The following is a 25,396-nucleotide window of genomic DNA, read 5'->3' as shown; positions in this document are numbered from 1 at the left end:
AGGTTAACGGTGCCAGCAACACAAAGGCGGGGGTTACTCCGAGCCCTGGCCACCGCTCCTCTTCTGGCTCACAGCAGTCGCGGCCCTCTTGGGCTTCCCTCAGGGGAGTGGAACAGCCCTCTCTTCTTGTCCCTCACCCTCTTTCCTTGCTGGGAAGCCACTGAGGCCCTCCTGTCCTATGGCCTCACTGTGGGCAGGGTTGGGGGTGTGGCCCTCAGGGCTCCTAAAGGCGCTCAAGGTCTGGGTGTACAATGGCAGCTCTGAGGTCACCACTGTGAGCGCGTGCCCCAGCCAGGAGCCTCTGCATGCTCTGGTGCCAGGGCTGGGCTCCGGACACTTACTCAACAGGGGCACGGAGGGAAAACAGGCGCTGTGGGGGAGCTCACACCCAGGACCCTCCAGCTCCTCACAATCCCGGCCAGCCAGGGGCCTCCAGGCACACCATATTTGCTAGGTAGATGGCAGCCTGTCCTGGGGATGGCTGTCTTCTCTCCTTCCCCTCTGCCATTGCTGGTGGCATCCCCAACTCCGAGGCCCCTCCTGGGCTCACCTATGCTGACTGAGCACTTTCAGAGCTCGGGCCATGGGAGTGATATCCAGATGGCTACTGGTCATCCTGGGGACATAGATCCTGTCTGAGTTGTGGTCTTTGCTACAGGTAGAAGAGCAAGCTATAAGCATTTGTAGATGGCCACACCTACAGCTTCTGCTGCCTTCCAGAAGAAATAAAGGGAAGGAATACCAGGATAAAATAGTAAGGTGGTGGGAAGTACTGATCACATCCTTAGAAAAAATTGTTTTAAATTAAACACACCCTTATAAAGAAAGAACAATGTCTCTGGGGTCTAGGGAATCATTATACTTGTTGAGTAGACTCATTTGGTACTAAAAGGCAGAAGCTCTTTGGAGTCCAGCGGGAGGCTGCTAACTCCAGCACACCGGGATCAAGGGTTCAGAGGATGTTGTCAGGACTGTGGCACTTCTCCCCTTCCCTTCAACACCTGGCTCTGCTCAGCTTTATTTCCAGACAGGCTCTTCCCGAGATAGTGTGGAGAAATTCAGCCCGCAGTCTGGGTTACACACCTACCGGGTGGGAGGAGGTGGCCTGGGTACACAGCTCACAGGGAGTGAGGAAGGCCACCTTCCAACGGGACCAGCCTCTTTTGGAAAATGCATGTGTGTATGTGTCGGCTTGACCTGGTGGAATGCACCGTGCCTAGAAACATTCTGACTCTATCGCTCCACGCGTACCCTAGGGGCCCAGGTCCACTCTACTGCCCAGTTGAGGCCCTGCCCACAGGACGCTGGCTCTTCCCGTTGACGAGATGCTGTTGCCCACCTTCAGATACAGAGTCGCTTCCCCAGGGTCTTTCCTTAATCACCAAAGTCTCCCTGTTTCCTTGGAGGTGCTTCACCTTTGCTACTGTTTGCGCGAGGTGTGACTCTCCCAAAGGAGGACAGCAAATGCCAGGGGAGTGCCCCTGCGTGCCCTGGGAACCCAGAACGCCATGTGCACTCAGGAAACGTTTGAGGAACGCATAGTTTACCGCAAGCTTGGCGATGTCCTCTGTTCACAGGCTTTTCTTTTGTTTCTTTTTAAATTTACGAAAACAACCTAAGAACTAGATTTCTCAAAATCTAGCAGTTTATACTTTAATCTGGGAAAAAGAAAAGCATTCAAAAATAAATTTCATTAGTCAATCTATAATTATGGTCCAAATAAGTTCCACTGAAATGTAATGTTCCAAGCATAATAATTTGTTGACTAAATCAAAGCATTGATACATTTTAATGTACGTAAAATTATTAAATCATCTAAGTTTCATAAAAAGGAAGCATTTCATGTATTTCAATTTCCCCCAGAAGTCCCTCTTTGTTAAAAAATAGAAAAAAAAAAACCCAATTTTTCCTTCGTTGAGGAACAGACTTCTAAATTTGCCAATATTCTATGCCTAGAAGAAGTCAGTGGGTTTCTGTGCTTTCCACACCGTAGTTCCGTAGCCCGTGTGGCCTGGACTGTGCTCAGTCTCACATGATGGTAGACCTTCCATCGGAGGGAACTTTAGAGATTATTTAATCAAATCCTTTCATTTTATGAATAAAACTCAGAGGTCAGATGGATTGCATAGTGCTCCCGGGACCCCACCAGTCACCACCAGTGGCTCTGAGTAGGCAGCTCCAGACAGCCCTGGCTCATAGGGCAGAACTTGCTGAAATCCTTGTCCCCAGCCCTGCGAGGCTGCTTGTGATAATTCAGCTGGGCAGGGCCCCAGTGGATTAAGCAGTTGTGTCCTGCTACCCCTCCAGGTCTTACATCCAGGATTCATGTGAACACTCGGCAGGGCCCTGCTACACCATCTGCAGCTTCTCTCCACCTGCTGTGGAGCAGGGCCGTGCAGCTCTCCGGGTACTGAACCCAAGTCAGCCTTAGCCAGGAGGCACCAGCCCCCACCAACCTCCCGACTCTAATGTGCTGTCTCCTCTGGCAGCTGTGACATTGACCTTGGTCTGAGGGTGGTGTCCTCCATGTCCTTCCACTCCCTGCTTTCCATGGGTCTTCTTCCTTCTCTTGGCCAAATGCTAGCATTGAATTCCTTCTGTCCAAATGGTGCTGAGGCAGCAGCTTCCTTTGCTGTGTTGAAAGGTACCAGGTTTGTTTCTCCTGAGCTTCCTGCGCTCTTGCATGGCACCAAGAATAGAAGGATTTGCCATCGTCCCAAGATTGAAAGCTTGGAGCTAAGTTCCAGTGGACCTATGAAAAGGGCTTTATCTTGAAAGGCCCAAGTCCTACAAGGCTGTGGTTATTGGTTTTGTTAGTAAGACATGTGTGTGTCATTCATGAACTTCATCTATTAGCATTTCTCCACCAAATAAGTGGTAGGAGTTTTGAAATTTACTTACTTATTTAGACTTATATTGTTTTTCTTTCCTCTATTAATGATTTCTAATATTCTCAACCATGGATTTTCGAATAGAATTTAAGTACAATTAAAATTTGGTATTAGACATTGTTTACAGATAATTGAGCAACCTACATGGTGAATTTATGCTCTGATTATAGTTTTCTTTTGCATCTTGTTAAATTATGAGATACTTGTATAGGCAGTGAATATAAAGGTATAATGTATTGTATGTACATATATTTATGCTCTTTCTGTTGTTCTTTTTCCTTCATGATGCTCCAAAATTATTATTTATAATTTTCTTTATGTTGAAAGAACTTCTTTTAGCCAATCTTTAAGGGTAGGTCTGCTAGTAACACATTTTCTTAATTTTCCTTCAATTGAGTGTATCTTTATTTCCTCTTCTCTCCTAAAAGATAATTTCAATGGATATAGAATATATGGTTGACTTTTTTTTTCCTTTCAGCACTTAAAAAATGTACCATTTTCTTCTGTTCCTCATAGTTTCAGATAAGAAATTTGCTATCATTTGAATGTTTGTTTCCCTATAGGTAATACATAGTACTCATAATACTCTCTTGCTGCTTTCAAAAATTTTTTTGTCTTTATTTTTTGGAAGTTTATGATTTGTTTTGATGTGGATTTATTTGGGTTTATCCTATTATCATGTTCTCAGGGTTTGCTCAGCTTCTTGACTCTATAGGTTTGTGTCTTTTGCCAAATTTGGGAAAATTAAGCTTTGATTCCTTAAAGTACTTTTTCAACTGCACTCTAATTTTCTTCTCCTAAAACTTCAATGATGTGAATATTAGATCTTTTTTTAATAGTCTCACAGGTCCCTGAGGCTCTATTCTCCCCACTTTAAAAAAACCCAGTTTTCTCTTTGTTGTTTAAATTGAGTGAATTCAATTGATCTTTCCTCACATTCACTCATTCTTTCCTCTATTATCTCTGTGCTACTATTGAGTGCATATCAAGAAATTTTTAAAAATTTCTGTTATTGTATTTTTTAGTTCTATAATTTCCATTTGGTTCTTTTTTATATAACTTATCTTTTTTCACTTTTTTTTCCCACTTGTTTCAAGAGAATTTTGTAACTGATGTTGAGACATTTTTATGATGGCTGCTTTAAAATCTGTTTTAGATAATCCAACATCTGATTCATCTCAGTGTTGGCATCAGTCGATTGTCTTTTCTCATTCAAGTTGTGATTTTCTTGGTTTCTGATATGACAGGTGACTTTTGACTGTATCCTGGATATTTTATTTATTGTTTTAGGAAGACACTGAGTCAGACCTAAATCCTTCATTTCAGTAGGCAGTTACCCTGTTCAAGTTTACCATGCAAGTTATGGATTACTTCTGTGGTCTGTGGTTTTAAGTGAAGGTTTGGTTTTCAGACACTGGCAGTGCTACTTTGGTCTATTTGGTTTCTCTGATAATGCTGGGTGCTCCTTGAGTGGGTGGAAGGGATTTTCCCAGGCTGGACTTCCAAGAATTTTCTTCATGTGGGAAGGAGAGGTTAAAGTCTGCAGGAATGAAGAGGTTTCCATGGCTGAGTGTTGTGATGGGGTCTCCCTTTCTGTGGGGACCTCAGAGCACTTTCTTAGCCATGTGCTATAGTACAATACCCCTACCAGGACCCCACAACTGCCCTGGGGTTCTCTTGGCAAGAGAAGGAGGTCTTAGGGCTGGTGTCAGAAGCCTGAGACACCAGGTGTGTGTAGTGGTGGGGTCTGTCTTCAGGTTCTGTCTGCTCACCAGGTATCTCTCAGCAGGGAGGGGAGTGGCTTCCATGGCCACCTTTGTTGGCAGGTCTCCTATTACCTTCCTTGCCAAGGGACCATGACCGCCTGGTGGTGTTCTATCCAGGGAAGGAACAAGTCCACCTAGCTGCCTTCTCTTGCTATATTTGGGGTGGGTTGACAGGAAATACTGCTTCGGTATTTCCTGACCTGCGCCTGTGCTGCTCCTACTGTCCTGGGGCCCCAAACAAGTTTGCTTTCCTTTCACCACTTTGCAGAATTCTCTTTTAGTCTCTTCTTGCTTTATTGCCAGGGTTTATAGTCATGCATGGCAGGAGGAACAGGGAGAAAGGGATCAGTGCCGTTTTGTCTGGACTAGATGTCCACTAAAATTGCCCATTCACTTATTTTAATCTCTGTCACTTTGTTTTTAGTTCGTTTCTAGTAACGAACATATAATTGGATCTAAATTTAAAGCACTCTTTGTTATTCTGTATATTTAATATATTGTTATATTTCTTTGAAATTTCTTCTTCCCGTGTACTGATATAGTATATTATTAAAATTTTTTTGCATCTCTTTTTTCAGTGTTTTGAAGTTATAGATAATACTTGTATTCTCTTACCTATTGGCTTAAAAATTTTACAAAAATATATTTAAACCTATCTTTATCTATAAATCCTAAAAATCAAACAAGAGTTGTCAGTTGTTTTAGGGTTCTGCTAGAGATTAAGTAGATTTATGGATGTCTCAGCAGGCTTTGGGTTTGAGAACCTTGAATGAAATACTGCTTTCTCTTTTGCTCTGTAATATTGAAAAGTTAGACCTGAAGTGCCACTTGGATTTTTTTTTTTTGAGACAGAGTCTCACTCTGTTACTCAGGCTAAGGTGCCATGGCATCAGCCTAGCTCACAGCAGCCTCAGACTCCTGGGCTTCAAGTGATCCTCCCACTTCAAGTGATCCTCCTGCCTCAGCCTACCTAGTAGCTGGGACTACAGGCATGTGCCACCATGCCCGGCTAATTTTTTCTGCATATTTTTAGTTGTCCAACTAATTTCTTTCTATTTTTAATGGAGATGGGATCTTGCTCTTGCTCAGACTGGTCTTGAACTCAAATAATCCACCTGCCTCAGCCTCCCCGAGTGCTAGGATTACAGGTGTGAGCCACCGCACCCGGCCACTTGGATCTTTTTGAGAAAACTTTTGAACAGCAGATTTCTTTCTGTACTGCTGCAAACACCACTTATTTTCTTAGCATCTTTGGCGAGAACAATAGCATTTGGTGCTTTTGACAGCAGCATGTTTTCCTTGTTGTACTGGGAATAAAATCCAGAGCCTCAACCACAGCTTGTAAAGACAGGAGTGACCTGGCTGCAGCTTCTACTTATGCATTATTTTCAGCCACATGTTCCGTTGGTCATGGGACCCCAGCCGCAATGTACTTCTCACTAGGTGAATGTGCATTTGTACCAGTCTCTTCTACCTGGGATGCTGTTCCCAAGCATGCTGGCAGCTGGTTCACACCTCCAAGTGTCTGATCAAATATCCACCCTCAATGAAGCCTTCCTTGGCCCTGTGGAACGAGCTCTCCCCATCACTGCTAGCTGCTTACTCCACTTTCCTTTTCTTCTAGCAGATTATTATCTATTGTGCATTGTAATAATGCTACAATATACAAGTGTGTATATGTGAATGTGTGTGTATATATGTGTGTGCATATATATGATTATATAAATTGCTTTGTGTGTCTCCTTTCACCAGAATATAAGCTCCAGGAGACCAACAAACATGTCTCTCTCGGTCACTGTTGAACCCCCAGTTCTCATAACAGTGCCTGCCACACAGTAAGCACTCAATAAATATTTGTCAGGTAAATACAGAAATGAATGAGCCTGACCAATATGTGATGTTGGCTCAGGAGGATTGCACATTTATGAAATACTTATGTTTATAAATCAAACCGTGTTTCCAGAGGTATGACTGTCATTCATAATGATTTTCACAGATTTTGTGTGGAGAGTGGTTCCCAGATGGATTCATATAAGAAGGCTTCTTGTGAGGATATATTTATCAGAATCTTAAGCTGAAAAGAAAGAAAAATATAATTTTGTTATTTCTTGGCAGTGTTCGAAAGCTTTGGTGATTTCTTGGTTCCTAAATGATGGATTCTCCATACCGGCATGTTCATGCTTTGTGTTCATTTCCTCCTTTGGGTGTCCAGGAAGTGTGGAAAGGTGTCAAATCGGTCTGGATTTATGTGTGTCTCTGTCAGTGGGGCATCTTTAGCTGTACTAAGGCTCTGTCCTTGAAAGTAATAATAATGCTAATAATAGGCAGGATAAAACTCTAATTTATAGATTGAATGTAACAACTCCATGTTGCTAGTTAATAATTCATGCCAAATTCCAAACCAGGCTCCCCTGCAGCCTTCCAAGTTCTCCTTGGCTATCCATCATTTTCTTGTGTATAAGTTACTTTTTGGTATTAGTTATTTTTACTCATAAACCCTAGGGCTTATAACATAAAAGACATATGGCTTTTATATTCTCAACTGTCTTAAAAATGTTAAGGTCTGAGAAATAACATAATGTGAAGGAGTGAAAGAAAGTTCATTCACTGTAAAAATTAATTGCAGAGAGTGATGTTAAAGAACACAGTTGCCTGTGTGTGCTTTGCCCTGATAGGCAGAGAGCGAGCACCCATAAGTTTAGTTTATGAATTCAGAAACACCAATGGCTCATTCTTCTTGCCTTTGGGCAAAGAGGAATGGAAAAAATAGCAAATATAGAAACCTCTCCCTTAAAAAAACAAAACTAAACAAATGAAAACACAAAAACAAAACAAACCAAAAAACACTATCCAAGAAAACTCCAATAAAAATAAATTTTGTTTTATTCCTTTGATTTAGTGTTTTCTAATAATTATTCAGGTCACTTCTGATGTTTCTCTTACATGGAATATAAAAATAGATAGGATTAGTTTTTCAATTATGGATGACTGTAAGTGGATCTCTAATTCCAATGTAAAGGAGCAAAAGAACAAGAAGTTTATTTTTAGAAAATGAGAGTGATCACCTAGTTTTTCTGCCAGGCACATGAACACCAGGGTCATTTAACTGTAGCTTTCTCTTATTTCTGAGTCTCTAAGGAAATGCTGTCTTGCAAACAAGATGTTTAGTGAGGATACAGGGAAGATTCATGCATAATTCTGGAGGAAAATTGACACACAAGCATTTTGATTTGTAAATGTTTGCAGCAAAGATGACTTGTAATGAGCTCTTTATCAATTTTGATAGTCTTTCTAACCTTGCTATGACTTTCTCCAAAAATAGTGTTGTAATTCAAATTCACTTAAAATAATTCCAATTATAATATATTCAAAATGTTTGTGAAAATAGCTAAATATATCAACTGTTAAACATGAAAGAACTTTCAATATGTTTTAGAGGTTTAAAAAAACTAGATTTGTTTTGCTCAGGTCAGATTTTGATGGAGAGGACTTTAAAATAAGACAGGACATCATCAGAGAAAAATCATCAAAGGAAGGCAGGGCACAGGGCATCTGATAAGAGGAACCTCAAAGAGCACATGACTGTCTACTCGAATATCAGCGTGCTGTGCCTCTACTTAGTATACCTGATGGTCATGGAGAGTTTTAAGAGTTTCCCTTCGAATTCTGGCTGGAGTCAGGCAGACCAGCATCCTTTTCTCCTCATCCAGAGTTGCTGTGTGACATAGGTTGACCTCTCTCGACCTGGGTAGGGCTCCAAGGTTGGCACGAAGCCCTCCCTATGTTCTTGCCCACATCCCTAGGTGGTGATTAAGGGTATATAGGTCAGTTAGGGGATTTGGCACAGGAGAAGTATCACATCTAATTTATTTTTAAGTCTAGATATTTGCTGAAAAAGACTGTTTTAGCTGGGTTTCATGGTAAGAAAAAGTGTTGACTTCCAGTTCTGCTATGGAGGTATAAACCTACTAAAGTCCATATCTCCCTCTGAATACTTTAGAACTCTGGACAAAACACAAACATCAACTACCTGTGGACTCTTTGATGAACAAAAAGAATTACAAAGCTTTAAAACTTTCAAATTTGTGTATTCATTATGTCTTTGGAAAATTGTATGTATTTGAGTTTTATATTTTTAATCCAGTCTGACAATCTTTATCTCTTAACTAAAACATATATTCTGTTTACTTGTGTCACATTACTGACACATTTGGCCATCTTTTTTTTTTTATCAGTTCTAACTTTTATATTTTTATTTTCATTCTCCTTTCTTGACTATTTGATTTGATTGATAATTATTTAAAATTCTGTTTTCCCTTTCCTGGCAGTTATATACTCTCTTAATACTTTTAGTGGTTTAGTGTCATCTAAACGTGACAGCCTTTATCCTTAACTCATCAAGGACCAATGTTAATTGGTACTTTTACACTCTTCAACCTTTAGTTTCTTTAAACAAAATTCCTCTTCTATATTCTGTATCTATGAATTCTCTCCCTCATGCAGTTTTGGGGTCTGTCTAACTCTGTCTTGGTTGTTTCTGTTCTCATTCCTGTTGTCTTCCTGTGTTCTTGGTGATCCTAGACTATAATCTTGTTACTTCATCTCAATCTGTGGGACTCCCGAGGGCCTGCATTTGGGTACTTTCTTCCAGAAACTGCTTGTGTCTGCTTCTGCTGTATGCCAGGGGTTAATTTCAGAGCATTTCGAAGATCTCATCTCAGTGTGAGAAACCTCGTCAGCGCCTACAGCCTCACTGATGCTCACGCCTCCTCCCACTTCAGTGCTTGATCAGCCTCAACTTTCAAGGTGACTCCATCCCTCTCTGCCACCCAGGTCTCCCAGATGCAGGAAACATTTTCCCAGGGAGAGAGATTCCCTGGAAAACCTTACACTGTCTTGGTAATCCACGATGCTCTAAAAAGTGTGTTTTATACACGGTCTATTTGTTTTGCTGCAGAAGGGACCCTTAGTCCATCATTTTGAAAGAAGTGGTAGCAGCGATTTATGGTATTGATTTATTTCCATGGGATGAGATGAGAATGTCAGACAATTGCTGAATCAGCATTTCTGTGACAGAAGAATAATGGTGTTTCATATCATGACTTTGCTACACAATCATCTCTTCACTGTATAAATTGATGGAGGAGACACGTGATGTATATCATCTTTGGCTATATATAAACTTTAGTTTGTGAAATATGTAATATTAAATATGTATATTTACAACTTTAGGCTTAATGGAGGTGCTACATAATCATTTAATTTGTCCCTTTATAAGTGTACAAGATATTTGTGTTTTCCTCTTTTGACTTTTTTAAAGAGATAAGTTATTTGAGCTGAGTTATTAGATGCAGTGTTCAAGTATTTTGAAGATTTTACTTTATTTTTGTCTTCTTATACTATGTATTATATACTGTGATATTTGGGATAATTGTATGACACTAAATATATAAACATATAGTTGTCTACATGCACACATCAAGATGCACACACGATACTCTTGTGTGTGGGGGTGGGGGTGGGGGGTGCATATACACCCAGAATGAGCTCTAGTTGGTATTTGGCAGAATGTTGTAATCTAGTTTAGGCCTCCGATTTTTTTTTTTTTTTGATTGGTAGTATCTAAAAAAATTAAAGGTGTGGGAGCATTTAATTTTTTTCTAGTTTAAAGTTTTATTTATTTTAATAAAATTTGAATTATGATAAATTGGTCGTTGTTAACAGGGAGTGATTTTACCCCCCAGGGGACATTGGCTTTTTCTGGAGACATTTTTGGTTGTCACCTTGGTGGTAGAAGAGGCGCCACTGGCATCTGATGGGCAGAGACCAGGGATGCTGCTCAACATTTATAACCACAAGTCACTTCCCCCAACGAAGGTGGATCCAGCTCCCAATGCCAGCAGTGCTGAGGACGAGGAACTCTGCTCTGAATAGATTGTCTTTTTGAATTAGTTGATATAAAAGCCATAGATTTTAAAGGAAGGCCAACTAACAACTGTACAGATGGACTGGGATTCTTAAACTTATATTTAAACGTGGTCAAGCTGATGTTCTCAACAAGTATAGTTAGTTCTTCAGCATGATCAAACCACACTGGAAAGGCCACATACTGGGCAGGCGCTGGATGGCCACATCCCGTCTTCTCCCGTTGCCCCCCCCCAGATCCAGCCTGGGTCTCAGAGCACCCTCTCCTGTGCAGACGCCGCAGTGGCAGTGGAGCAGAGTGGCTCCTGGGCTTCCATTCTCTTTCTTCTAATCTCCTTTCCTGCCTTTCCCTGGGCACAGTTTTCTGAATCTGTCTACTACTGTGAAAACAGTTACTTGCCAGTTAAATAGACCCTTCCATCCTTTCACTGACGGTTATAGAAACCATGTATTTTCTTTTCATTCTTCTTTAACTGTGATATTTAACTTTAAAGAAGAAATTGGAAATGCAAACTTAACTTGAAAGACCTATATATATGGTGTGGCATTCCATTATGCACGATTGAACAGTGCTCTCCTACACAGATCTTAAAGAGATCGCCTTCCATTCAAATTTAAATTTAACATGGACAGTACCTCAAATCAATGAGGAATTTCTGCCTCTGCTTTGGGACTTTTTTTCTCCATGAATCTTCCTTGTGCATACATGATAGTAAATTATTTATAGACTATGTATTTGAGTCTGGTCTTTTATAAGAAGCAAGAATCTGGGCCTACCTTATGTTCACTTCTTTTCATTTTAAAGACATTTAAAAACAATCTTGCATATATTCTCAGTTTTAAACTGATTCTCACCATACATCTTTTCTTTTAGGCGTTGGCACATCTCCACTTAATAGAATATGTCGGAGAACAGACTGCTTTGCTAATAAAGGTACAATAAATGCTGTAATAGAATGGGCTCCAGCCACTGTGCTTTGATTTTGTTTAAAAAAAAAATCTGTGAAGAACTGGTCACATTAATTATGTAAAAAGGTACAGCAGGGAACCTATTTTATCCTGTGTAGCCTAGAGATGAAGGGAAACTTTTTTCTCAAAGAATATATAATTACAGATGCCTGCTATTTTGCTTTTAGCCTTTAGTTAAAGCCTGAGGAGAGCAGGTGACACCGTCTCAGTAAATGAACACTGCAGATGTCCTGACCCCACGCTCTGCTGGGCCATGAGGCTGGTGTAAACAGTGTGGCAGCCACCAGATGTGGTTGAGGGGTGGGGTCACACCGCCTCCCTTTTCTCTGGCTTGTTGGCTTGGGTGTGGCTGGAAATTGCTCCCAGTAGTTACTTGCAGAAGAAACCCAGGAGCTCAGGCTCCTGGTGTGGATATGGCCCTATGTTGCACACCTTGTTTGCCTTGGTCTTGTCATGTGTAAGAGGAAGGACTGGCACCCCTCTAATCCCCTCTGAGTCTCACCTGTTGTAGGATTGGATCCTAAGTGCATGTGGTTTAACAATGCAGCTGCTATTATCTGCTCTTTCCAGATGGTCCCGGAGGACCGGCGCCTTGCAGCTGCCATCGTCCTGGTGGTCTGGGTCTCAGCCTTGGCCTCATCCTTGATCGACAACATCCCATTCACTGCTACTATGGTGAGTGACATGTTTCCATGTATTGAGAGCTCAGCTTCATCCTGGACATAATCTAGGGATCACCCTTCCTTCCTAAGGAAGCAGAGAGTAAAACCTGCCCTGTTGCCGTGCTCATGGGTATAAGGGACAAAATGTGGGCAGAGCCCAGGGCAGCTGGGCAGGGAGTACTGAGAGCCCAGATGGCAGGCAGGAGCTAAGGGTCTGCAGTCACGGTAGATGGCCTGTCCTGGGGTCACTGATTGTTTAGGGGTTGTCCCCACTGAAAGCTTCTGCCCCTCCTGGAAGACTGCGCGACAACCAAAGACAGAGGCCTCCGCCTTCGTCCCTATGAATGCAGAAGCTGTTCTAACCAGCCTGTGCAGTTTCTGGTGCTTAGCCTGGCAGGATTTTTAATTCTCTGTGTGGTCCTGAACCTCAGCTGAGATGGGAAGTACACAGGACAGGCTTTTAATTGGCCCAGTGAACCCTATTCCTGGTGTGCTTGTGACATCAGGGATTGCTCAGCTCAGGGCGGGACCTGTGAGCCCTGGTGTAGCAGAGTAAAGGCAGGAGCAGCAGCTTGCACACAAGAAGCTGTTAAAACACTTCTTGTTAAAAACACCTGCGGTCCCAGGTGTCCTGGGCACGGGGACAGGAGCCTGGTGAACACTCCTCGTGGCAGGACACTGGACAGAGGAGTTCTCTGCTCTTGTGACCCTGCAGGCCCCCCTCTTCCCTGTACAGAACAGCCCATGTGAGGGGGCTCCCAAGACATCCCATCATCTCGTGTCACAGTCGGAACAGTGGGACGCGAAGGACGGGAGCAGTGGAACTGGCTGTGGGAGGCGGGGCTGGGCCCGCTCTGCAGCACTCCTCACACAGCCCAGACCCTGGGGGACCCAGGAATCTGCCTTCCTCACTAGCAGGCTGGAGTTTACAGTTCCTGCCCCGGGTGACCCTCTGGTTGCCTCCCGACTATTGTTCTCCTTCCAGGGTCTGGGTTTGGTAATCCTTAACTAATTCTGTGGCGAATTAGTGAATAGTGAATAATTCTTCACTATTTCCATGTGAAGTCCCAAATTAGGGAAGTTGTATGGCTGTTGTCAAATGTCCTGGTTTCGGCTCAGTGGGCTCCACCTCTCCCTGAGCCTTTGTCGGAGCTGCCCTTAATGGGGTCCTCAGTTTGTGTGTGCACTTATCCCGTTCTCAGATGAAACAGAGTCGACAGAGACTTAGTGTGTCAGAACTCAGCGAGGCCACGGGACCCGGGATTGAGCAACAAGCCTTGATCTCTTCCTTCTGGCCCCACGTGCTCACAGCTGAAAGCCCCACCTTCTGGGTAGGTTTCAGGGGTTCAGGACCCAGATCCTTTCTGAGACTGAATTGGGAATTTAGGTTGCTCCATTTTCTAAAAATTGGATACTTTTCACATTTTTTGTTTCCCAAATTTTAATGGCTACTTAAATTTTAACTTTAAAAAATAAATCAAAGTAATCAGAGAAGATAATACTACAAATATTCATATGTTCACCACCCAAAATGAGGAAATTTGAACATTTTGTCCTCTTTGCCTCAAGGTTTCTTGTTTTAGAGAGGAAACACTGAGATAAACATGAATGTGTCTGTTCCTCCCCTCAACCCAGGGTCATTTCCACTTTCGCTTCTCCTGAGGACACTATCCTCATGGATTGGGGTCAGATCCCTGTATTCACTGGCTCAGTGTGAAGGGGCTGCGGGAAGGATCTTGGTCCGTGTGCGTCAGCGTGGGCAGAAACCAAATACAGAGGGACCAGAGCAGCACCGTATGCACACGCTGACGCGCAGCTTGGTGAAGCCCATCCATCGTCAGTGAGTGACAGTGCCGTGTCAGCACAAGGGCGTCCACAGTGGCTGCGTCAGAGGAGAGACAGGGAGAGCCACTTGGTGTTACTGCCTTAGTCTGGAAGTGGCTTCCAGGTGACCTCCATAGCCCTTGGGCAGGCAGTGAACACACAGCATTGAGGTCCCTGTCACTTTCCCTCACTCCTTTTTCCCTCCTTTCCTTTGAGTATCTTTTCACCATTTTTTTTTTAGCTTCATCGAAGTATAATTGATATTCAAAAACTGTACATATTGAACATATACATTTTGATGAATTTGGACATATGCATCCATCTGTGTCCCATCACCATAAGCAAGGTACTAAACATATCATCAGCTCCCAAAATTTCCTGGTGTTCTTGTGTCTGTGTGTGTTTTGTGGTAAGAACACTTAGCATGAGCTCTATCCTCTTAACATACTTTAAAGTGCACACTACCGTATTATTAACTATAGACACTGTGCTGTTCTCTAGAACTTACTTGTCGTGTGTCACTGAAACTCTATACCCATTGGCCAGCATCTGCCCATCTCCTCTGCCCCTCAGTGCCTGGCACCCACTGTGCTACTCTCTGCTTCTGTGAATTTGGCTATTTTAGATAACTCACGTAAGTGGAATGGCACAGTATTTGTCTTTCTGTGACTGGCTTATCTCACTTAGCATAATGTCCTCTAGGTGTGTCCATGTTGTCACAAATAGCAGGATTTCTGCCTTTTTAAGGCTAAATAATATTCCATTGTATATATACAACATTTTCTTTATCTACACTTCTGTCAATGTATAGTTAGGTTGATTCCTATGAACTAAAATAAAATCTGAAATAAAATCTTAGCCAGTTGCTCCCTGCAACTGGCTAACAGCTTAATGGACCCCCTCTTGGCCAAGGGGGGATATCCTAAAACTAAATTGCCTGCCATGAGGAGGGAGGTCAGACATGCCTCATCATGCCCCCCTTCCTTCTTGGAGATATCCTGTGTAACCCGTTAACAGGCCTAAGGTTATGCAAGACAGATCTGCAGGTACTCAATTTATACAACAAATATATGTCCCAGGCTTGTCTCTGATAAACAGCTCCTTATCTTAAAACATTCCAAGCCTTTAGACAAAGCTTCCTGTCTTTAACCAATTATAAGTCAAAGAATCTTTAAACTCACCTATAACCTGCAAGCCCCCACCCCTTCCAGATGGCCCACCTTTTCGGGCCAAACCAATGTATACCTTCCATGTATTGATTTATGACTTTACCTGTAATCCCTGAAATGTATAAAACCAAACTGTAACCCAACCACAGCAAGCTTACTTGCTCAAGGCTTCTTGGGGGTGGCTCTGGGTCATGATCCTCAAATTTGGCTCAGAATAAATTTCCTTAAAATTATTTTACAGAGTTTGGCTTCTTTTTCATTAACATTCCATATCTCAGTTGTTCTGAATAATGCGGCAGTGAACATGGGAGTGCAAGCATCTCTTCAAGATCTTGATTTCAATTGTGTGTGGTCAGAGGATATGGTTCATAAGATTTCATACTTACAACCCCTGAAACATCCTTTGACCTAGCATGTGGCTGGTTTTTCTCCCACCACATGCTTTAAAAAGCTGCATGTCAACACATGTATTAATATATTATTGTTGCTTTGGTCCCTCTGTATTTGATTTCTGCCCATGTTGACACACATGAACCAAGATCCTTCCCTCAGCCCCTTCTTCAATGTGCCACTGAATAAATGATTATGACCCAGTGCATGAGCCTAGTACCCTCAGGAGATGGGAGGGTGGAAATGATCTGGAGGGTTGAGGGGAGAAACAGAGAACTTCATACTTCATGAAGAACTTTATTCTTCATATAAGAACTTCATACTTGTCCATAATATTTTATTTCTTAACAATAAATAAGAGATCCTGAGGCAAAGAGGATAAAATGTTTAAATTTCCTCATGTGTATGTGTGCACAGTTCTATACATATCTATATCTTCAGGTATGCCATTGCATGATTAGATCTTCTCTAGATTCACTTGTCACTTTCCTAATTGATCTGTTCTGATAGAGCAGATAACTTTATGGATTGATCTATTTCTCCTTGCACTTAAGAACATTTTTGCATTGTTTTCTTTGTGACTGTATTAGGTATTGAAGGTTCATTGTCTACATAACTTTCCCAGTGGCTGATTTCTTTTACTTTTTGTAATGTTATCTCTTCATCTCTGCTCTGGGCCTCTGCCTGGTTTATCTTCTTCCAATTCTTTATTTTTCAGTCTTTTTTTAAAAAAGTTTTTAAAAATCTTTTTTTTATTTGCACTTTTTAAGCAGCATGCAAATAAATGGATTTTTAAAAATTCCAAGCAAGTAGTCTCTGTCTTTTAGGAGAATAGTTGAACATGTTTACATTTATTGTGATGACTGATGGACTTGAATTTATTACTACCATCTTATTTTGGCTTTCCATTTATTATACTTTTTCTTTGCTGATTCTTTTATTCCCAGTCATTTTCTGACTTCTCTTGGATTGATAATGCCCCCACCCCCCCAATCAACTGGTTTGGAGGTATAGATTTTATTCCTAGTCTTTTAGTTGGGATCATTCTGTTTGCAAAGCACAGAGTGCTATCAGCATTTCAATCAAGAGTTGTAATCAACAGGACCCATTTTAGTTAGTTTAAAAAGAAATGGAGTTTATCTAGGGATAGTGCACAGTCCTTGGAATTTCTGAGAATTTCTCAAGGACACATGAGAGTGGGTTAGGGCTGCCCCATCAAGCCCCCAGCTTCTACTGCTTGGCATGAGTGCTCAGACTCACTTCCCTCATGCTGGCCACTGAGTGAGGGACCTCTGTCACCCTGCCCTTGAGTTGGCCTTGTTACTACCTTCCTCCAAATTCTCCAAACTGGCCTCTTGAGCAGATGTGTCTGATTGGAGGAGCCCATGTCCCATCCCTTGCCTAACAGCAAAAGTAGAGAAAATGAGTTTCCGGCTTCTGCCTTGGGGAGCCAAAGCTCATGAAACAGAGTTCCCCAAACATAGGAGAGGCTGCAGAGCCTCCTTCTATGCATACTTAAATGCCTTCTCTTCAATGTTTCCATACTTCCCAGTGCAGAGCCTTGCTTACCCTCTGGGGTCCTGTAGGACTCTGAACATACCTTCACCAAGTTATTCATCAAACTGATTTCAAGAGATGCCTGCAGCTGTCTGGGAACTCCATCCATTCGTGTTTGTATCCTCTTTCACTAGCATCCTGCCTGGCACAAAGAAGATAGTTAGCAAATGTTTGCAAATGAATGAAAGAGTGAATTAACTGAAGTAGACTAATTTTCCCTAAGTAACTCTTCATTCACCTTACTCCCACGTCTACCACCCTCCAGCTACGGCTCTGTTACTGAGGAAACTGGACACCCCAGTGCTTCACTGCATTCCCTCAGAGCCGCAGACCTCATCTCTCCATGTCCCTCCTGCCAGGCCTCCCTGCCTTCTGAGACATACTCTCATTTTTAGTGGATGTGGTGCCACTCTCTTTAGCATGATGCTGAGGTCTCTTGTGCCTTTGCCTGTACTGTTCTTTGCCACTCGTAGCAGCTGTCCTCCTCAGCTATCTCCTTCTCTGCCCTGGGAGCCAGTCTCATTAACACACAGCCCTCTATGCTCCCCAGTGGGAGGTGGTCCTTTCTCCAGATCTGCCTTCCATGTGCCAGCCACTGGGTTTGACAGTCGCTGCTGGGTGGAGATGCAGGTGGATTCATCTGTTCATCTGCAGCCTGAGAAATCACTGGGTGCTCTGGTTCATGATGGGCACTTGGGAAGGCTTGGAAATAGAGTGAACGTTCTGAGTCCCTCAGCATTGGGACACTGCGGGGGTCTGCAGGTGCTCTCTTCACTGGGACTTTCCTTCCTGACCCCTGTGACAAGCTTGAGCCAGTGCTCATGGGGTTCCAGCTGCTCGTTACCTTCCCTTCCACACTGTTTGTCCTGTGGATGGATGTAGGGCATCCTGCTCAGCTGCCTACCCCCGTCATGCAGGGCAACTCCTCATAATAAATCCTCTCCTATGGGTGGAGTCATCTCCCACTGGTTCTGGCCTCTGATGGATGCAGGGATATGAATGGATCTTTGGGAGGTGATCTAGGTTTCCTGCCTACAGGGTGTCCCCTCTGACTTGGAATACCTTCTCTCTGCGTGGCAGTGGAGCCCTCTGAATTCAGCATGACTCAGAGAGCATGTGGGCAGCAATGAGGGTCTGGCTCACACCTGAGACTTTGCAGTCATGTGTGTCCCTCTGCACCTTTTGCTGGAGTGGAAAGAAGTACAGCAACTCATCCTCGCCACCCTGAAACCTTTATAGTCTTGTCTGGCTCACGTGGACTTACAGAGTTTAGGCATTTGAGCTTCTGCTCCAGGAGGTCTGTTTTCTTGGACTGTCTCTGGAATAGCCCTCAGAGTACCTGGTCTTCTCTGCATGCACTCGGGAAGCCTGCTCAGGGTCTGGCTGGAGAATGAACAAGGAGACCAAAGACCATCCTGTGGACATACAGCAATAGAGACACATTCACCTGCCTGTAACCTTCAGACACACAGTGTGAACGCAGGGAGCAGTGCCTCAGGCTCCTATGCTGCAAGCTGAGCTGCCTGCATTCCAGCCAGTGTTGGTCAGCTATGACCTTAGCACTTCTGGCTAAGGTCATTTGACAGGTCAATAGGACACTTGTCTGTAGGGATTTTAACATGAATGGACTTACAAAAAAGCCAGAGAGCTTGCAGGTGCAGTTGTCATCTCCAAAGACTATAAATGCTGGCAAACGTGCAGCAGAGAGAGCAGGGGGAACCTGAGGCTGTATGTCCCCACACAAGGGTCTTCTGTTAGAAACATGCATGAGCAGCATTATTCCATTATTGTAGGGAAGTGAGTTTAAAGAGATAAAGCCTGTCTTGTCTTTGGTGGTGCTCTCTAAAGCATGTTGTCTTAGTTCGTTTGTGTTGCTACAAAGGGATGTCTGAGGCTGGGTGATTATAAAGAAAAGAGGAGTATTTGGCTCATGGTTCTGCAGGCTGTACAGGAAGCCTGGCGCCAGCACCTGCTCCTGGCGAGGGCCTCAGGAGCTCCACTCTCGGCAGAAGGTGAAGGAGCAGCATCACTTGGCAAGAGGGAGGGAGGGAGACAGATGGGAGGAAGTGCCAGGCTCTTTTTAACAATCTCCTCCTGGGAACAAACGAATTCAGTACTGGGAAGAGGGGCCAAATATCCAAACTATAGCATGTGTCTTTAGCTTGGGGGTTGTTTCTCTACATTCGTGTTGTCTGATATATGCTGAGAGCAACAGGTAGGAAGGTCTGTTCACATTTGCTTGTGATATTTCTCTTCTTTCAGTGGTCAGGGAAGAACATCAAATAATTCAGGAAATTCCAAAGACTTAGTTCATAACTGATGAGATCATGCCATCATACCATTGACTTTTTGCTAATCTCACAACATCCAGAGTGGAAAGAACCAGATCATAGATAGGGTTTGTCTCTCCAAGTTGGCCAGAAAGGCTTCAGGAACATTCTAGCTCCAGCTCTGGGGGTTAGATTGGCTGTTTTAAGTTATTTTGTCCCTCAGCCTTGGGCCCTTCCTGCATTTTACCATTAACAATGGCACTGTTAAACAAAGTTAACACTGTTAAACCAATTTCTTTATTTCAGTAGATTTAGGGGTATGGTGGTTTTTGGTTACATGGCTGAATTGCATAGTGGTGAGCCTGGGCTTTTAGTATAGCCGTCACCCAAATAGTAATGTCGATACTGCATCAATATTTAGTGCAGTTGGAGCAGATGCGGGGACCGAAACAGGACACTTGAAGCCCCCTCCTCCCATCTTCCCCGGGCCAGTGTTGGTCCCTTACTTGCTGGGGGCAGAGGGAGGGCCCGGGGGCTGAGGCAGTGGGAGGCACTGGGGCTAGGGCCGTGGCTCTCCATCTACCTGTGTGGAGATATTTCAATATTTTAACAAATATTTCCATGTAGGGAAATCCCTTTCACATACGCCTGCCTCTTCTTCCTTCCTCTCTACTCGCTCAGGTGCACAGCAGCTGGGGAGCCCGAGCCCCTCCTCTCCCTGGGCAGCCTCCTCAGGCCTCTGCTTCATTGCCGTAAAGACCGTGTTGGAAATCTCAAAAAACATGTAATGACTGAGAATTCCCTGACAGTCTTTCTCCATTTAAACCTTATCTTTTCAACCTCATTTGCTTGAACAGGAAGAATTCTCAGGCAATTTTCAAGTTAAAATGATGTTATTCTTGTCCTGGATGTTGAATTCAAAGAATGGTAATTTATGCACATAATTTTGTGGGTTTCCTTTAACTGACGTCTTGGATCTTGGATACTCATCGTTATCTGTATTGTCCTTCAGCCTCTGTGTGGAAGTCATTTTTTTTCAAGGCTGCCTCATTCTCTCCCATCTTCTCCCCCAGGTTTCCTTGCAATCTGCCCCCCCCCCCCCACAGACGTGCTTGGCTGCAGCACCTGGCACAGGAAAGCACTCTTTCAGAGGGGGTGAAAGTCAAAAGCATTTCACATGAGCTTTAGCTTTTTGGTTTTTACTTAATCTCATTTTTGTTTTCACTCATCCTTTCCTCAAATGTTCGGGAGCAAAATAAAGTGGAGGATCGAACCAGATCCAGTGGATTGCAATTCAGTTTAATAACAAGAGCATTTGGAGGAATTAACAACTCAGGTTCTGCAGAAGGTGGATCTGGGCCTGAATCCCAATTCTGGTTTGTGCAAGCTAAGGGAGTACTAGAGTTAGAGAAATAGAAACGTGAGTAGCACCGAGTTGCTGTTTTCCCCCATTTGCTTGGTGCTGAGCCTGGTTCCAATGAGCTGTTCAGTTGCAAGTCTGCCTCAGGGGTGGGTGCACAGTGAGGGACCCCCTGTGGGGAGAGCAGCCTTGGAGGGGCACTGCAGTGCCCAGGAGTGAGGGTCTTTCACCTTCCCTGGCCCACAGACTGGCCACTCTACCACCAGATCCTAGCTCCATGGCACCCCACAAAACCCAAGTGGCAAAGGATAACAAATGACAAACTATAAGAACACTCAGGGAGGTTTAAGCGCAGCACAAAAAGTAGTTTCTGGAACTAAAACCCATAATTATTTTCAACTAAAAATATTGAATAATGAATTAAAGAAGAGAAAAGTCAGTGTTAGGCCTGAGTTACTAGGTTCGCAGCAAGTGAGAGAGATAGGTACAAGTACAGAGCAAAAAAGGGCAAAGAAACAGAATCATGAAAAAGGGTAAGAGATTGGAGGTGAGACCCAGCATGGCAATAACAGGAGTCCCAGGTGAAGAAAAGGAACGCATCGCATTGAAAAACAACAACCCCTTGCCCTCAGATGGGGTCTGGGCACCAGCAGCACCTGGCACTCCTAGAAACGCAGAGGTCTCTGCTGCGCAGATGCGAATCAGAGGCTGCATTTGGACAAGATGCCGGGTAACCTGTCTACACGTTGACACTGGAGAAGCGCTGGTTTAGGCAGGGCCCTGTCCACGGGGTTTGTGCCCCTCCCAGCTGTAAATATGCCTATCCTGCCTCACCTCAGTCCCATTTGCTGAGCTCGCAGACTGGCCCAGGAAGGTGCAACTCCCCAGTGCTTACCCAAGGCCCTTCCACAGCCCTGTGCAGGGGAATCCGGCTGGGAGCCGTGGGCAGCTGTCCCCCTGGAAACACTGCTGGGGGTGGCTGGGACATCCCTTGCTCTGGGGCGGCTCTGCCCCTCTCCAGGCGGGGTGTCCAGTCTGGGGGCCCTCTCCTCCCTGACCTGTGGGGACCAGCCCTGCCAGAGGTCAGGCAGCACGGACCTTGTGCCCTCCTCCTCTCAGTCAGCTAAGCAGGACCTTTAGATGTATTTTCAGATGAATTGTGGTATTATGGCGTTTAAATTTAAATGTATGTGTTTGGAAGAATGATGGAATGTTTTTTTTCAAAAAAAAGAATGTTAATATATACTAGCAATTACATCCTTGGGAAGTATTTTAAATCAGGATAGCAGAGTTTACATATTAAATTAAAATGTGTGAGGAGGTCACATTTTCTTTTTTTTTTCAAACTTCTTTTGGGGCGTGGCTGCAGCGACCTGTCCCGGCCGGGTACTCAGCGGGTCCTGCTGTATGGGTGCTGTGTACCGTGCTCCTCCTTTGAACCTCCACACACCCTTCCGTCCTCGAGGTTGGTGACCTTGCTTCCCATCTGTGATGAAATAAAGCAACCGAGTGGGGGCTTCCACAAGCAGTGGCCGCCGTGGCTCCTGGTGCGTCCTACGTGCCTTCCGGTGGGTGGGGGAGATTTCCTCCTCTTAGCTGAGACCAGCCCCCTCTCCTGGCACCGAAGCCACAGTCCTCTCCTGCACAGTTTATTTTTCACTCTGCACCGGTCATCCTCAGCAGGATCCAAACACACTGTCCTTCCTGCTGACATCCTTGCCACCCTCTCTCCCTTTGCCCCCGTAGTAGCCAGACGCTTTGGAGGCGAGTCTGTCCTCACCGCCCTGTTCTCACTCTGACCCCTCTTCACTTCTTTCTCGACTCTACTGCAATCCATGGAAATAGTTCTCTCCAGGATCACTAATGGCTGATGCACCATCTTGAGAGGGATCCAGTCATGCTCTCTGTCCCCTGGTTTCCTGGCCCAGGAACATGCGTGGAGGGGACCCATCTTGTCCTCGGAAGTTTTTCCCCCTTTGGCTCCTTGGGATTCTCCTCCTGCCAGCTCAGTGTCCTCCTGGGCCTCCTCCCAGGGGCCCTCTTCATCCTGGACCCAGTTCTGGACCTTTGTTCCCTAGACACCCGGCTCGTGCTCTGTGTGTCAGCCACACCCGACCACCCCGGCTGGGCTTCGTCCCAGGGCCTCAGCTCGGGTAGCCGCTGCCTCTCCCACCTCTCTGCTGGGCACGGCCGGTGTCGCAAACCTAATGCACCCCAGGCTGAGATCCTGGTCCCCTGTCTCCCCAGTCTTCCTCCCTGCCATAATGCCGATTCCATCCTCTCAGTTGCTCAGCCCCAGAGGTCATGAGACCCGTGATACCCCGTGGCCAGCTACTTTTAATACTTCGGAATCTGACCAGTCCCAATGTCCCCACCCAATCCCCTGAAATCCCTGCTGACATTTCCTGCCCGTGTGTTGCCGTCACCTCAAATCATTCTCTTCAGTCCCACTCCTGCTCCTGCCCCACCCCTGCGAGTATGTTCCTCACAGAGGCTTCCCACCTTTCTCGGTAGGTCCCAAGCCTTGGCCATGGCCTGCACATCTCAGATCCAGCTGCCGTCCCCTCTCTGATCTCACTTCCTAACGTTCTCTTTGCCAACAGTGCTCTAGCCTGACTGGCCTCCTTGGATTTCCTTGGACACATCAAGAAAACTCTTGTCTTGGGGCGTTTGCACATCCTATTCCTTCTGCTGGAGAGTCTCGTCACACAGATCATTATGAGCGTGGTCCTGCTCCTTCATCTTCTATTAGTTTTGTAAAATCACACCTTACCAGTGCTAAATTGGCACTCCGGCCCTCGTGTCTCCCTTTGTGCTTTATTTTTCATAGTACTTAATACCACCTAACATGCTGTATATTTTACTTATTATTTTTTTGAGCCGCTTAGTTCAATGTTTACTTTTAAATCAAATTATACATTCATGTAAAGTGCTAAATCAGCCTGGAGTTCTTATTAAAAAAACATCATGTGCGAAATTCCGTTACAGGGACAAAGAGATGAGGGAGTGAGGCTCATGTTCCTGCCGTCAGGAGACCTAGCATGCAGCACAGGGGAACTCTTGCCCCTTCGTTCTCAATGTTTAGTGCTGTCACATGTCACTTACGGACCTCCTCCACACTGGGTTCAGCTTTCTGTTTGTGATTTCTGCGTAATCTTTCCTAGATGGGTCACCATTGGTGCTCTCCTCCTGCTGTTGCTCCCTAGAGAGGCTGACACAAGGCACCTGCCCCGAGCAGCAGGTCCAGGGGTTCCTGCTGCGTTTCCGGGGCTGCCCTGAGATGCTGGGCAGTGACAACACCGATGGACCTGCATGTTGCCAAGCCTTCCAGCCTGCCCCGTGGCTGCATCCTTCCCTGTTCTTTAGCAACACAAGCCACAAGGGGGCATGTTTTCTGAACTTAAAGTTCTTACAGCAGTTTCACAGCCACTACATATTTCATTGATGACAATAATGTGAAATTTATCTCTGTCAGAAAGGTGCACCAGATGCTGACATGGCTTGCTAGTGATTCTCCCTAGTTGTAGAGTCTGATACCTGTTGTCATACTACGATTGTCAGCAGGCTCCGGGGGGCTGGCTGTGAGCAGTGGCAGGAAGTGGCTTAGCACAGGTACACCTGTGTGCGGTCTGGAGTCAGAGAGCTGCATTCAGGTTCTGCTCGGCCACTAGCGAGATCTGCATTCCTGTGCCTCTCTGGGTCTCCGTCTCCTCATCTGTCAGTCGAAGGAGTAACAGACATGCTTGCGGGATATCCGAGGATTAAATAAGATGGTGCGTGCGTAGTCAGCATAGGCCTCGCAGGGTTCGATCACTCTGCTTGTAATGTTGCATTCCCAGGTGCTGTGTTAGCCTCTGTGCCTTCACCCCATGTAAAACCCGCAGTGGCAGCTGGGGGAAGTTGAGGACAAAGAGAACCCATTGGTCATGTGGCTGGAATCAGAGACATACAGATGAGTTCAAATTCAAGTTTTGTGGATTCCAAAGTTTGCTTTGGTTTCCTTTCTTGAGTCTTAAGTTCCTTAAAGTTTGCTGAAAAACTGCTTTGGATTTTGTAAGTTGGTCACAGTGTGGCAGCTCCTCTGAGCTCCCACGGGATGTGGCATCCATGTCCTTTTCCTCCACAGATCCCCGTGCTCCTGAACCTGAGCCAGGACCCTGAGGTCAGCCTGCCCACGCCGCCGCTCATGTATGCGCTGGCGCTCGGCGCCTGCCTGGGAGGTAAGGGGGTGCTGGGCGCATCTGGAGGGCACGCGGACACAGGGTCGAGCCCGGAGCAACAGTTACTGCACATCCAACTGAAAGCAAATTAAAGAGAGCCCAGTGATTTCCTGGGTGGAAACATATCTTCAGCTTTTCCTGGAGCAATTCCAGAGCCACTCAGTTCTGCTTTGAAGCAGACACTCTCTGCAGAAGTGTCTCTGACGGTCCAAGCCCAGGGCCTGAGGACGAGCTAACCTGCTCCCACCCTGTGCCATGTGGACCATGGCTGATATCTAGAAACAGATTTTGAGCCAGAAGCCATCCTCAGTGGCATTTCTCTTTCTTTCTCTTTTTCTCTCACTCCTTCCTTAAGTGACTGAGGGATGAATGGGTGAGCTAAGAAGTAGAAAC

General features: G+C 44.8%; 1 protein-coding gene across 1 annotated transcript in view; it reads left to right on the top strand.

The window, feature by feature from the left end:
- The window catches only part of OCA2 (OCA2 melanosomal transmembrane protein), a 270,600-nt gene that overhangs the window by 164,648 nt on the left and 80,556 nt on the right, over positions 1-25,396 (top strand). Inside the window, exons 19-21 of the mRNA XM_020289059.2 lie at positions 11,457-11,516; positions 12,122-12,226; positions 24,910-25,003. Coding sequence (XP_020144648.2) covers positions 11,457-11,516; positions 12,122-12,226; positions 24,910-25,003 — 259 coding nt within the window. The remainder of the gene's footprint in view (positions 1-11,456; positions 11,517-12,121; positions 12,227-24,909; positions 25,004-25,396) is intronic.

Source organism: Microcebus murinus, chromosome 7, assembly GCF_040939455.1.
Source record: "Microcebus murinus isolate Inina chromosome 7, M.murinus_Inina_mat1.0, whole genome shotgun sequence".
In the NCBI taxonomy this organism is placed as follows: Eukaryota; Metazoa; Chordata; class Mammalia; order Primates; family Cheirogaleidae; genus Microcebus; species Microcebus murinus.
The sequence above is the reverse complement of the archived record's forward strand: the minus strand, read 5'-3'. Positions and strand labels throughout refer to the sequence as shown.